The sequence below is a fragment of the Talpa occidentalis genome, unplaced genomic scaffold, assembly GCF_014898055.3.
Source record: "Talpa occidentalis isolate TD23 unplaced genomic scaffold, MPIMG_talOcc4v2.1 talOcc4.5, whole genome shotgun sequence".
NCBI lineage: Eukaryota > Metazoa > Chordata > Mammalia > Eulipotyphla > Talpidae > Talpa > Talpa occidentalis.
Window position 1 is genome coordinate 97789915 of NW_023604861.1, and position 13302 is coordinate 97803216.

Here is a 13302-nt window from a genome sequence, read left to right on the forward strand (position 1 = left end):
TATAATAAAGCTTCACTATTAGCTTCACACGTTTTTCTACAAAAACAATATGATATTTTAATCAATGAACAGTTAAGTCTTGTAAATGCAGACCCCAAGAAATGTGAATACATCCAAGAAGGAATAATTTTCAGTCAAATTTTTTTTTCAGAAGATTAAAAACCACCAGAACTAAATACACAGCAACAGCTCAAAGTTATTATATGTCAGTGGGTCCTGGAATTTTGAACTTCATGGACTCAAACAATTCCAAAAGCAATTTAGGAAGACTTCTAGGTAAGGATTGGAAAAATTCCAAAAAATTTTGCTCCCATGGTAACAACCCTCAGAAGTTAAACCCAAAAGTGAATCAAAGCTTTCTGAGGCCAACATCATCTCACTTCAACTGCCACAGGATCAAAAAAGTACCATGGGAGTGAGGCGGGCTATGCACCCTGAGCTCAGTCAAAGTCACCCCCACTGAACCTTGACTCTGGGCAGAATCAGATCAGCCCCTCCTCCTAACAACCTGATGCAAAAAAGGGACAAAGACAAAAAAAAAAAATTAAAACTATTATGCAAATATCAGGAATACAATAAAGATAATAAGACTGATAAACAGGAAAATGTAACCCAAAATGTAGAAGAAGCACACTCTGTAAAAGGAGACTTATAGATGACTAGTTATTAGAAATAACAGACAAGGATTTAAAACAATTTTATAAATGTGTTAAAAAATTACAAGAGAAAATGGGTGTAATGGACTAAAATGGAATTATTCATGAAATAAATGCAATGCCTGAAAAAGGGTGAAAGGAAAGGTCTATAATCCTAGGTGCCTCCCATTTTATCTCCATGAAATTCACAAACTAATTCTAAAATATATGTGGAAATGCAAAGTTCTGAGAAAAGACACAATAATTTTGAGGAATAAAATTATGGAGGACTTACATTATTAAAACCCCAGCAAGGGCCTCCCCTGGTGGCACAGCGGTTGAGCGCTGGACTGTGAAGCTGCCCGCAGCCTCTGCAGCACCAGTTCAATCCCCGGCCACCGGGCAAGGGCCCCACATGGCACAACAGACCTCTCCTGCCTCGCCCACTGCTCCCCTAAGCAGTGTTTTGACAGTCTGCCTGTTCTGTTTCCCGCTCTGGCTCTGGTGAGTTCTCTCACCCTCCTGCACTTCTGACTGTACCCAGTGCTTGTATAAATAAATAAATAAATAAATCTTTAAAAAAAAATTTAAAAAATTAAAAAAAAACCAGCAAGATTTTTTTAAAAGTATAGTGACAGTATTTTAACATTTATTAATATTATGGAAAGGCAAAGAATTAGAATGACAAAAGTAATTAAGTAGAAGCAATCACTCTACCAGATTTCAAGATTCTTAATTTAGTACAATAGTCAAGAAAGATCATGTGGTACTCACAGAACAACAGATATACAGATCTACAAATCAAAATATAGAATGCAGAAATTGAACCAAACAAATATGTCCAACTGATTTTAAACAATTTAAAGGTAATTAAACCAAAGAAAATCTTTTAACAAATAGTGGCTGGAGTAATTGGACATCCCTAGGCAAAAAAAAAAAAAAAGGCATCTCAATCTAAACCTCCTATCTTATATTAAAATAAACTTACAGCTTATATAAAAATGAACACAAATGGATCATTAACTCAACTATAAAATGTGGAAATATGAAACTTTTTAGAAAAAAACCTATAGGTTTAAATTTTTAGGAGCTAGGGACAGATGAAAAGTCCTGAGACTTGACACCAAAAGTATTGACATCATTAGTCATTAGGAAAATGTAAATTAAAACCACAATGAAATAGTACTACACATCCATCAGAGTGACTTAAATAGAAAATAGTGACACTACCAAATGCTGGTGAGGGTGTGCAGAAACAAACTGCATTGCCATGCAAATGTAAAATATACAATTACTCTGAAACAATTTGCAATTTCTTTTTCTAAAAAAATCAACATTCCTCGGTATTTACTTTAAAGAAATTAAAACCTAAATTCATACCCAAACTTGTTCATGAGTATTTATGACAGTTTTATTCCTAATAGTCAAAAATAAAACCCAGATGTTTTTCAATGAGTGAAAGGTTAAACAAACTGGTACACCCATATTATGGAACACTGCTTAGCAGTAAAAAGACACAGACCGTTGTCATACACAATGACCTGGGTGAATCTCCAGAAAATTAAGCTGAGTGAAAAAAGCCAGTCTCAAAAGGTTGCAAATGATGTGACACAATTACAGCAATGAACAGATCTGTAGCTGCTAAGGGCTGAAGGGGAGACAAGGACAGGGAGAGGTATAGCTCTAAAGAGCCACAGGGGAAGCCCTGCGGTGATAACAAAGCTCTGTGTCGTCACTGTTCCCATGTCACAATCCTGGGCGTGAACTTCTCTGTATTTCTACAGATGATCCCACCAGGAGAAGTAGGTAGAGGACATGAGCTCTGTAATACTTCCTACAACTGCATGTGAATCTATGATTCTCTCAAAATAAAAAGTTTAATTAAGAAACAAATGCCCTCCCTGTACCCCTCCCAACTAAGGACAGAATAAAATTCACGTTAGGTTTTAACAAAAGGAATTTTATGTAAGCACAACAGAAGTTATTTGTTGTTTCCTCTTTTTATTCTTTTTAGTTGGAGCATAATGTACATGTAGAGAGAGAAATATAAGTACATCCCAGTTTGCTGGATTATCACAAAGTGAACATAAGCCCGCAGGCATCACCCAGATTAAGACATAGAATACCTATATTCTAAAAGACCCTGAGAAAAGTCACATTGGAGCTGTGTATTTTTCTCACATTGTCATAGCAATAGCCAATTTAGTAACAGAATTAACACCTATTGGTGCGAGGCTATAATCTGTGATGTGAATGACAAGCTGTCCAGAGAAGGTGTGTACAGAGAAATCTCAGTGGTTTGTTGTTGTTTCAGAACTATGGGTTCTCACAAGTGGGTCTGTCTGATCTCTGTGCTTTAAAATGAGGCCATCCCTACTTGCTGTCTCTGTATGATTACTAAGTACCAAATGCCTTGAGTCTCCCAGAAGAGGGAAAAAGTGGAGCAGGCCACAGCAATGTTGAGCCTCTAAAATCACAGGAAAAGGATAATTCACCCTCAGGAAAAAGAAAAGCAACTACAGACATTTTATTTAATAAAAAAATAACTTATTTCTAGCCAGACTATTACTTTGTACCAAAATGGATGTAGTCAGGATCATTTCTATTCCACATGCAGTAATTCATTTAAATTTTATCATTATGGAATTATGATAAAACACTTTGCCCTTAACTGTGATGGAAGTCTGCCCTGATTGCTTGGACACAGCTGAATTCCACCTTCTGAAGGTCTTTTACATGCAACACAGCTACTCTTAGCAACAAATTTCACCATTAGGAAATTCTTAACTGTGCATTCTGGAGAAAGACCATGAACCCAAGGACTCTCGTGGAAAAGGGTGCCCCAGTTACCCAGCACTTCAAGCATCTCTGAGGAGCTTGAGAGAATGTAGCTGCCAGAACTCAGAGGCCGAAGCTCAGCAAAACAAGTTGCTCTCTCTTGCAGTTACAAGTTATCCTTGAATGGAAGAAATAGAATGATCCTGGCTCACACCCCAGATACACAAAGTCATGCTATGGGGCAAGGCATGAGGGCTGACCAGGTGGCTGCCACAAGGAAACCAGGATTGCAGGGGTGCTGACCTTGGGGTCCTTTTACTGGCCCAACTGAAGAAACAAAATTCAGCTTGTATTTTCTTAACCTCAGTTGAATGGCTGGCATTTATAGGTTCAACAATGTATTTTTTTTTTTTTTTCAACAATGTATTTTATTCCACTGAAGAGCAGGTTTGAGCCAGGGGTAAGGTGGAAGGGGGAGGGGAAAAAAGAGTTTTCCCTCATTTTTAGCAGCACTGTGTTGGTACTGGTTTTTCCTGTCTATGTTTGGGTCTCTGGTTCTGGAACCCGAATGAACTCATATTCTGGGTGGTCACTGTTGTGTTGGAAGGGGGAGGGGAAAAAAGAGTTTTCCCTCATTTTTAGCAGCACTGTGTTGGTACTGGTTTTTCCTGTCTATGTTTGGGTCTCTGGTTCTGGAACCCGAATGAACTCATATTCTGGGTGGTCACTGTTGTGTCTCCTGGAGGTGAACCAGGAGTTCTACAGATACATAAAGAGGTTAAAACCAGTTCTGAGGATGCTTTCAAATCAAAGCAGATGTTTAAACTTGATTCAGTTCTATTCCCTGTAGGACCACTCATTGCAATGCCATTACTGAAATGACATCATGATAAAACCCTCAGCTTTTTGACTAAGGGCCATCAAGCAGAGTTGTCCATCCCCACCCTGATGAAAAGGGTGCCTGTGATTTCATTCACACCAGCTTCTCCACTCAGCCTGGACGATAAAAGTCAGGAGTCCTTACAACCTCATTATTTGCTTGTAATGAAGTCAGATGGGCCTTAACAGATGGATGGGGTGGGGGTGCAGGACCCAGAAATCTTTTCTCAAGTCCTTTATTAAGGAAAGCAAGAGTCTATGTGTCACAGGTGAAGTCAAGGAATTGAACAGCTTACCTCCCTTTCCCAATGCAATGAGTGTTTTCAATATTCTGAACTAAAACCTCAGTTTGTTGTGCATGTGACTCCAGAATCTGAACATCTGTTAAGTTGCCTTGTTTGGAGAAAGGGAACTACAAGGATAGGAAATCTGAGTGTCCATTAAAAAGAAACATTAATGTAGCATGGAAAATAGTTAACATTATATGGATGAAGTGAAAGGTAACTGTACCACATTTAAGTCTCATAGGAATGGGTCTGGTCACCCATGCTTGAAGTTAAGATTTGAGAAGAGGGCTAATATGCCAACACCATCTTGCCAGCTTGGAATTCTCCCCCAAGTTTTTACCCTCTTTTGTTTCTTACACTGCAAGTCTCTTTGACATAAGGCAGTGACTACATTTATATGCCACTTGGTTCACAAGAGTAAATGAATGCTATTCATCTTACAAATTTGAAGAACAGAAGCAGCACCCTAGCCTTTGAGGTCTGGTGCCTGTCACATTTCTGTACATTCTTACTCCAAGCCACATTCCTAAAAATAAGGAAGTGACTTATGTCAGTGGCTATTTCTATTCAGAACCACTTGAATGACCCATCAGTCAAAGGACTTGTAGGTTTTTCCCATTCAATGATTCAACTATTTGATTGACTGAACTGAAACTAAAGCCCAAACCTTAATGGTTGTTTTAGACATGTGCAAGTACAGCCTAAAAGCCAAGATCACGTGCGACTAATAGGCTTCCTAAGGCTTCCTTGTTACAGCTGGACAGCCAGGTTCCTGAACAGGGTAGTTCCTTTTTCAAGTGAGGAACAATCTTTGAGCCAGTGGGTGGTGCTCCAACCTCTGAGCCAGTGGGTGGTACTCACAGCCAACTCCATGGTAAAAGGTAAAAAGTTTTCCAAATCCCACTGCATTTGGGGTAAGAGAGACTATGGGGAAAAGAGTCAGAGCTGGGGTTTGGGTATTTTAGCTGTTGGTGTCTGAACAGTTAAACCTATGGTGAGAAGTGTCCTTGGAGAAGCCACCACCTTGCCATGTGTGGCTTTGGTTTGGACTTTCATCTCTGCCCAGTGGGTGCTATCTGGGGTAGGACAGATGAAATCTGGTCACATACCAGTCTATAAATCTTTCTCTCTCTCTCTGCTCTCTCTTTTCTCACTCCCCCATGTAAATAAATTCTGTTATTGTTGTTTCTTTCTGTGTATCTGTTTTTGGGTCATGCATTGTGTTCTTAAGCATATGGGCAAGGATCTTCAACTGGGCCAACCTAATTCCCCGGGTTTGCTCAGTTTCACTTTCAGAGGGACAGACCAAGGCTGGTAGGTGCTGGGCCCACTCCTATATGGCAGCAAGGGTACAAAACAAGACATTGGCTGGTGCTGGCGAATCTGGACTTCACCTTCATGCTAAAATCAAAGTGGTCTTAAAGGCAGGGAGAATGGCTCAGGTAGTTAAGACTCCAATCATCTGTTAGGTAAGACTCTAATCATCTGCTGCTCCAACAGAGACAGTGCACATAGCAAGGAACGGACAGGTCATGGCTCAAACAGGACATCGAGACAATGTTTGGGTAAAAGGGCAACAACTATGGGTGTCTGGTGATCAAATATGAGAGGAATATCAAGGATGTTTGGATGTGGTCATAATCAGTATTTATTTTCTCCCTTCCTGAACAAGTTTTTGGTTTCTATCACTGTCATTCTCACAGGCTACCTCCCATGGCCTATGGGAGGTGGAAAGGTGTTTCCTTCTTGCTGCTATGCTGGGTTATACAATCCCTTCCCTCACCTCCCTACAAGTCCTTTATAATCTGTATTCTCACGTGGTTCCATTATTTGGGTTTAAGGCAGGAAATAGAACCTGATTCAACATTTTGTTAAGAATTATTTTCACCACACTGAATAGGGTCTTTTTTGATCTGCAACCCACAGCTGGGCTGTGGTTCTCTCGCACACATCGACTAAAAAGCTTCCTCCTGTGTTGATTTCTTAGTGTGAGCTGACCACATGTACTTGCTTGTTTTCTGTGTGTCACCAAGAGCCACTGTTCCAATGCCGTCGGCACTGACAGAACGGGACAGCTGTGCCCAGGAGTTCAGGGAGCAAACACTTCGATGAGAAAAATGAAATGATCACACATCTTACTTCAAGGGTGGATATAAAATAGAGCACTCAGGCCAAATATTCATTGGCACTAAAACTCATCATTTTAAGAAGCTGAAAGGTTAGTTTTGTCTTTTTTTTTTTTTAAGAAAAATGAAGCTGGTAAAACTCCACTGAAAGTGGAGGTACATGATTGTTAACTGTTAGGTTATTTTCATAGGCTTTCCTCCCGAAATGAGCCTCAGCCGATTGTTACTCCCTAATGCTGATAATTATCTGAAACAAAATAAATATGAATGTCTAGGTAAATGAAGACTGAAACAGGATAATGCTTGGACACTAACTTTTGCAAGAACAAAGCACACGATTGTTCCCTACATGTCGCTGCAAAAGTACTTAAAGAAAAGGGCACAGAAACCTATTTCTCATGGGCCATGATAATGGAGCCCCGAGGGCACCGACACAAGCCACCCTAAGCCAAGGTACTAGATGAAGGTATAAAGGTGGAGCCCGTGGGCCTCCCTGAGGGCGCAAAGGGTTAAGACACAACCTATGAAGCTATTCACAGCCTCTGCAGCACGAGTTGGATCCCCAGCCAGGGAGTGACACACTTGGTGCAGCAGATGCCAGCAGACCTCTCCTGACTCACCAGCTGCTCCCCTCAGCAGCATATTTCAGTCAGTCTGCCTGTTCTGTTTCCCACTCTGTCTCTGGTGAGAATCCTCTCACCCCCCGCACAGCTGGCCTGTACCTCAGTACTTGTATGCATAAAAAAATCATTCTTAAAAAAAAATAAAAGTGGAGCCCAGTCGTCCTACAGTTTAGGTCTGGGAAGACTAGGGCAGTGGTGAATCGGAGTCCAGATGCCTCCCTTTTATGACTCGCGACATCAGCAGCAAGTCAGCCTTAGATTCTCAATCCATAACATGGTTAACTGCTGGTAGTCACACCTATGGATGCTCCTGAGGATTACACAAGATAATGAACTTGGAGGAGCTCTGTCAACACTAAAGTGCCAGACAAAACCATTAGCGGGCACAGCCAGGAAGGGCTACAGGGATGGGCTTGAATTTAAAAAGAAAACTAACCCCTAATCAACCCCCTCTCTTGTGGGGCCCTCTTCTCCAGCTTTCGGAATATGTGAATGGATTTTACCTACTCAGGGATATCACAAAACTTTGTGAAGTTTTTTAATTCCTCAGGTCTGTGAGTGTTCTGCGGTACTCTATGTAGGCAGGTAGGGCCACTGGTAGACAATACTTTGTGCTTAATCCACCTGCATTTGGGAAGAGAAGTGCTAGTTTCTATGCTCAGCGATAATTTGGGGCAATCATTTCACGTCTCCTTTTTCTTAGTTTTGTTAAATGGGGATTAAATCAGTTTTATATAACAAGAAGATCTTGAGGAGAATGAAATGAGATTTTTTAAAAGTATAAATATATGTACTAGTAATGATAATTAGATTGGAACTTCAGCATAACGCCTGGGCATTCTGAACAGTTTTGTTATTTAACTTGAGCTCAGGCTGATTGCTATTCCCCCATGTTAACTTTCTAAAATAAACTCTTTTTTGGGGGGGAATACTTTTAGATCTACAGAAAAGTTCTAGAGATAGTACAGTTTCCTTCACCCAGTTTCTATTGTTAAAATCTTACAAAACTGTGGGTCAGGCCTCCCTGGTGGCGTAGCGGTTGAGCGCTGGGTTGCGAAGCTGCCCGCAGCCTCTGCAGCATCAGTTCAATCCCTGGCTGCTCCCCGGCCACTGGAGGAGGGTCCCGCATGGCGCGCAGACCTCTCCTGCCGCCCACTGCTCCCCTCAGCAGTGTACTTCGGTCCTTCTGCCTGTTCTGCTCCCTGCTCTGGCTCTGGTGAATTCTCTCACCCTCCCGCGCTTCTGACTATACCCAGTGCTTGTATAAATAAATAAATAAATCTTTAAAAAAAAAAAAAAAAAAAAAAAACTGTGGGTCATTGTGAAAACTAGTAAGTAATATTGGTATACTAATATTAACAAACTACAGACTATTCAGATTTCCTTTTCTTTTTTTCTACTAATGTCTTTTTCTGTCCCAGGACTCAATCCAAGATATCATATTGCATTTAATCATCATGTCTCTTTGGTCTCTTCTGGTCTGTGATGATTTCTCAGTCTTTCCTTATCTTTTAAGGATTTCTCAGTCTTATCTTTTTAGGTACTATATAGCCCACACTGGTCAGTTATTGCTTGGAACATGCTTCGAGGTGGTCTGTGTGACATTCTCATGAATGGACTGAGGTTTTTTGTTTGTTTTTTTTTAAAGATTTATTTATTTATTTATTTATTTATACAAGCACTGGGTACAGTCAGAAGCATGGGAGGGTGAGAGAATTCACCAGAGCCAGAGCAGGGAACAGAACTGAACAGGCAGACTCACGAAACACACTGCTGAGGGGAGCAGCAGTCACGGCAGGAGAGGTCTGTTGCGCCATGTGGGACCCTCGCCTGTGGTTGGGCATTGAACGGGCACTGCAGAAGCTGTGGGCAGCTTTGCGGCCCAGCGCTCAACTGCTGCACCACCAGGGGAGGCCCTGGACTGAGGTTTGTGAGAAGTGCTTTTTCTTATGTCATATCAGAGGTCCATTTTATCAGCATGACTTATCACTGGTGGTATTAACCTTAATCACTTGGTTAAGGTGGACCTTGTCAGATTTCTCCATCATAAATAAACTATTTTCCCTTTCAAAATTCTAGTCTTTAAATAAAGTCTCTAAAGCCACACTCAAGGGAAGGTAATTAGGTTTCATTTCCTGAAGGGGATAGTATAGAGTTCTTCTGTAAGGAAGATTTGTGTCTTTTACCCCATTTATTTATCTGTTTAATCATTTATATTACTAGGGATTTGTATTTAACTATTTTATACTTTGGGCTATAATATAACATTATTTATTGTATTGCTTAAATTGTTTCAGCTTTGACCATTGGGAGTTCTTTCAATTAGCTTCTTACAGTGTCCCTTTGCTATACCCCCCCAGTTTTGTGTGTGGGGTGTGTGTGTGTGTGTGTGTGTGTGTTTGTGTGGTGTTTATCTTTGTTTTGAGCACTTATTTCTGGCACAATATGATGCGCTATACTCATCTTAAAGTCATTGCCCCAAATTTAGAATCAGCTGCTTTTCCAAGGTTCTAGTTTCTTTTATTAGAGAACGGTATAAGAAATTGAGTGTTGCTGTTACTGGCTGATGCTGATTTTTATCCAAATAAAATTGTTTATAGTCATAGAAATATGGTTTTTAACTAGCTGTGTTACTTTGTGCAAATTCCTTTGCCATGTTAAGTTGGTTTCCTCATTTCTGAGTTAAGATAACAAAAATGTAAGGGGTATCCTGAGGGCACCTGCCATAGCCAACAAATCTGCATTTTGCTCTGGCAGCCTCATGACAGTTGGGGTAGGAGTGAGGAAGGATGACAGTCAAAACCAGAGAGGACCAGGCAAGAAACTTTATAGGACGCCTGACTGTGATAAGCTGGATGACAAAGCGCTATAACCCTGGGGGAAGGCACAAAAATTACTATTCTTATTTGAATTCTCTAAATTTTCTGGGAACCCCAAGCCTTGAATTTGACTTAAGATGAATCTAAAACCAAGAGTATTTTCAAATGCCTTATAAGGAGATGGTGTTTTCAATTCATCCTTCATATAAATCTTAAAATCAGTTTTCAATAGCAATGACCAACACATTTGTAAAAGATAACTAAATGCACAGCAGAGGCAACAGACCAAAGAAATTGACTTGTAAAGTCTGAAAATATTGGCATTATTAGTTAAAGACTATAAAACAACAATGCTTCAATGCATAAAGAAATAAAAGAAAAACTGAATATATCTTTGGGAACAGAAGACTAAAAAGTGACGTAGATAATATAAAAAAGAAACTAAAAAAATTGAAATGAAAATCCTAATGACTGGATTTAAAAATTTTAGAATGAATTCACTAAGACATGAGAAGCCCATAAAGAAAGAAGCAGTAAACGGGAAGAGGCATTTCAGTCACCCCAGGCCCTTTCCACTCCTGAACAAGCACATGCCTATCTCACAACTCCAATTGCACCAAGTGTTGTCCTAGACATTTGAGTGAAGAGATACTGCTAATAATATTCCTGAAGGCTTGAGATTCATGCAAGGGGTGATGTAGAAGGGTAAGGGAGTGTCTGTGTCAGCTCCGCTACTCTTTTCCCCTGGGGACTCCAGGACTACCCAGGGAAGGTGAGCACTTGTGGCTTGAAGCTCAGAGATGCACAAAAGAAAGTCTTGAAAGGTCTACAGGCCTGAGCTACCCAGAACTAGCCCCATAGATAAAGTCTGTTCCACAGTAGTTGATTCCTCCCTGCTTATCCCCCAGGATGCTATGAAGATCCAGTAACTAAAAAGTCTGGAAAACACTACCTTTAAATATAAAAGCATGTCTATGCTTTGCATGAAAATTATTTTATTTTACTCAACATTCCTCTGAAGTATTATTTATCTAATTCTGTATTACTGAACTACCTGGTCATAGTGATATTTAATCTTTCTTTGTACATTTGTTTTTTTAAACAAATGCACACTTTTTTAAATGAACACTTTTTTAAAGTGTTCTTCTCTCTCTCCAAAGTGAGCATTTTCTTTGCAGACGGTTGTCACCATCAAGTCTTTCCTTCCATGCATAGGTGCACACACACACACACACAAACACACACTATTCCTCATGTAGAGAGGCAAGTCTCCCCTACAGCCTGAAAATCTCTGCTGGTCTTGGAACATCCTCTGGCGAACAGGTTGCAGCTGAAGTAATACTATGTTGACTAAGATGGCTGGCATCTTCCACTTTCTCCCTGGCAGTCAGTCATGTAAACATTTGGACACCCCAAGACAGCTAAGCTGTGAGAAAGCCCACACTAGGCCACACTGAAGAGTCAGTTGCCCAACAGCCCCCATCTGTTTCCTGCCACCGGCTGAGGCGGCCGACACCAGAGTGAAAAGGCCACCTGAGCGCAGCCCCAGCATCTTCACGTGGCGCAGAGGAGCCACCAACTAAGCCCCGTCCAGACCACAGACTCGTGAGCCATAACAAATGTTTAAATCACTGAGTTTAAGGGTGCTTTATTACAAAACAATAGATAACTGAAACATCTTTACATGGGCTTTTCTTTATAATATCTATTTTCCTAAAATGGAAAAAAGATCCTTCAAAATTCTTCAGTGCCCACTGGTTGAACTCCTACAGAATTCTCCAGGTTTTCTATCACTTGAGACATCAGCGTATGGGTCCCCTCACTATTTCTCACATGCTTGTCCTAAGTACTCCCATTTCTATGATTTTGCTCACTTCATCAACCTTGTGGAAAGGCTCACTGCATCTCCCCACCCCCAACTAGCCACCCCCTCCAATTTGTTTTAAGTTTCCACCCTGGATCTAGAATAAGCACAGCATTCATCTGATGTCATCACTCTCCTATGAATGCTGAAGTTACTCTTGTGGCCACTACAAAAACCCCTGCAACCTTGTGTTGTTATTTGTGCTTTTAAAGTGAGCTTTGTTCCCCAAATATAACGAGTCCTTTGAATAAGATACTGAGCATATTCCTGTCTGTGCTTTAGCTCCTAACCAAAGACCTGGAAAGGAGGAAGTACTCAAAAAATGTGTTTGGGATGATTGTTGCTTCATCTTCTTTTTCTTTAAAAGAATGTTTTGGTGGTGAGTCACGGACCCTACCTTCCGTGCTCTGCAGCTATTACGTTCAGTTCTCATTGCTTCTACAGACAAAAAATGAAACAGGCTTTTTTATGAATATGAACAGGTTAATAGATGTTTGTAGGAAGTAGAGACATAAAAATCACTTACTGTATTTTTTTTTTTTTTTTTGCTAAAACCAGGACAAAGCTTTTGGTTTCCTTGTCTCCTTTTCATATCTGAAAGTTCATGCATAGTGAATCACTTCCCTGTCACTTAAACTCTGAAGTGTAATATGATCATGGCAGGCAATCAAAACATGTATATGAAGTCCCAGAGGCATAAAAATTCATGAGTGGAAACCGATAAGAGATTGACAAAATGTTTTCTAAGAAAGCAAAGAACTGACAGCTGATGCTTAAAGGATTCCTTACCTGACTTCTAATCCTCATGCTGGCCACGGAAGTCAAATATTTATGTTCTAGATACCAGGCTCGCTCCTGGAACACCAACTTGGTTCCATATAACACACAAAACTAAGGAATGGGAGAAGAGGAAAGAAATGAACAAAGAGAAGTACATTAGAAATTACAGGTCTAAAAAGGGGAAAGAACACATTACATTCCATAAAATCATAAGAGGTAATACTTCCTTAATGCCAGGAGTCACAGTTTGAATGTGCAGTAAAAGTTTTAATTTTTAAAACCATTCTATAGAAAATTTAAAGCATATATAAAAGTAGAAAGAGCAGCAAAACATACTTCCATGTATCCATCTCACAGTTCAACAAATATTACCTCATGGGCAGGCTGGTTTCCTCTGCAATCTCATCTAGTCTTCCTCACCCCGATTATTTAAAAGCTAAGTCCACTCACACGATATTTTAAAACATGAATGTAGTATTTCTGCTTGCTTTCCTTCTCAATTCATGAAAGC

At 40.2% G+C, this 13302-nt stretch overlaps 1 protein-coding gene across 1 annotated transcript in view; it reads right to left on the bottom strand.

Moving 5' to 3' along the window:
- ACOXL (acyl-CoA oxidase like) overlaps positions 1-13302 on the bottom strand; it is a 301583-nt gene that overhangs the window by 10181 nt on the left and 278100 nt on the right. The window contains exon 18 of the mRNA XM_037527835.1: positions 12801-12902. Within this exon, the coding sequence (XP_037383732.1) occupies positions 12801-12902 (102 nt within the window). The remainder of the gene's footprint in view (positions 1-12800; positions 12903-13302) is intronic.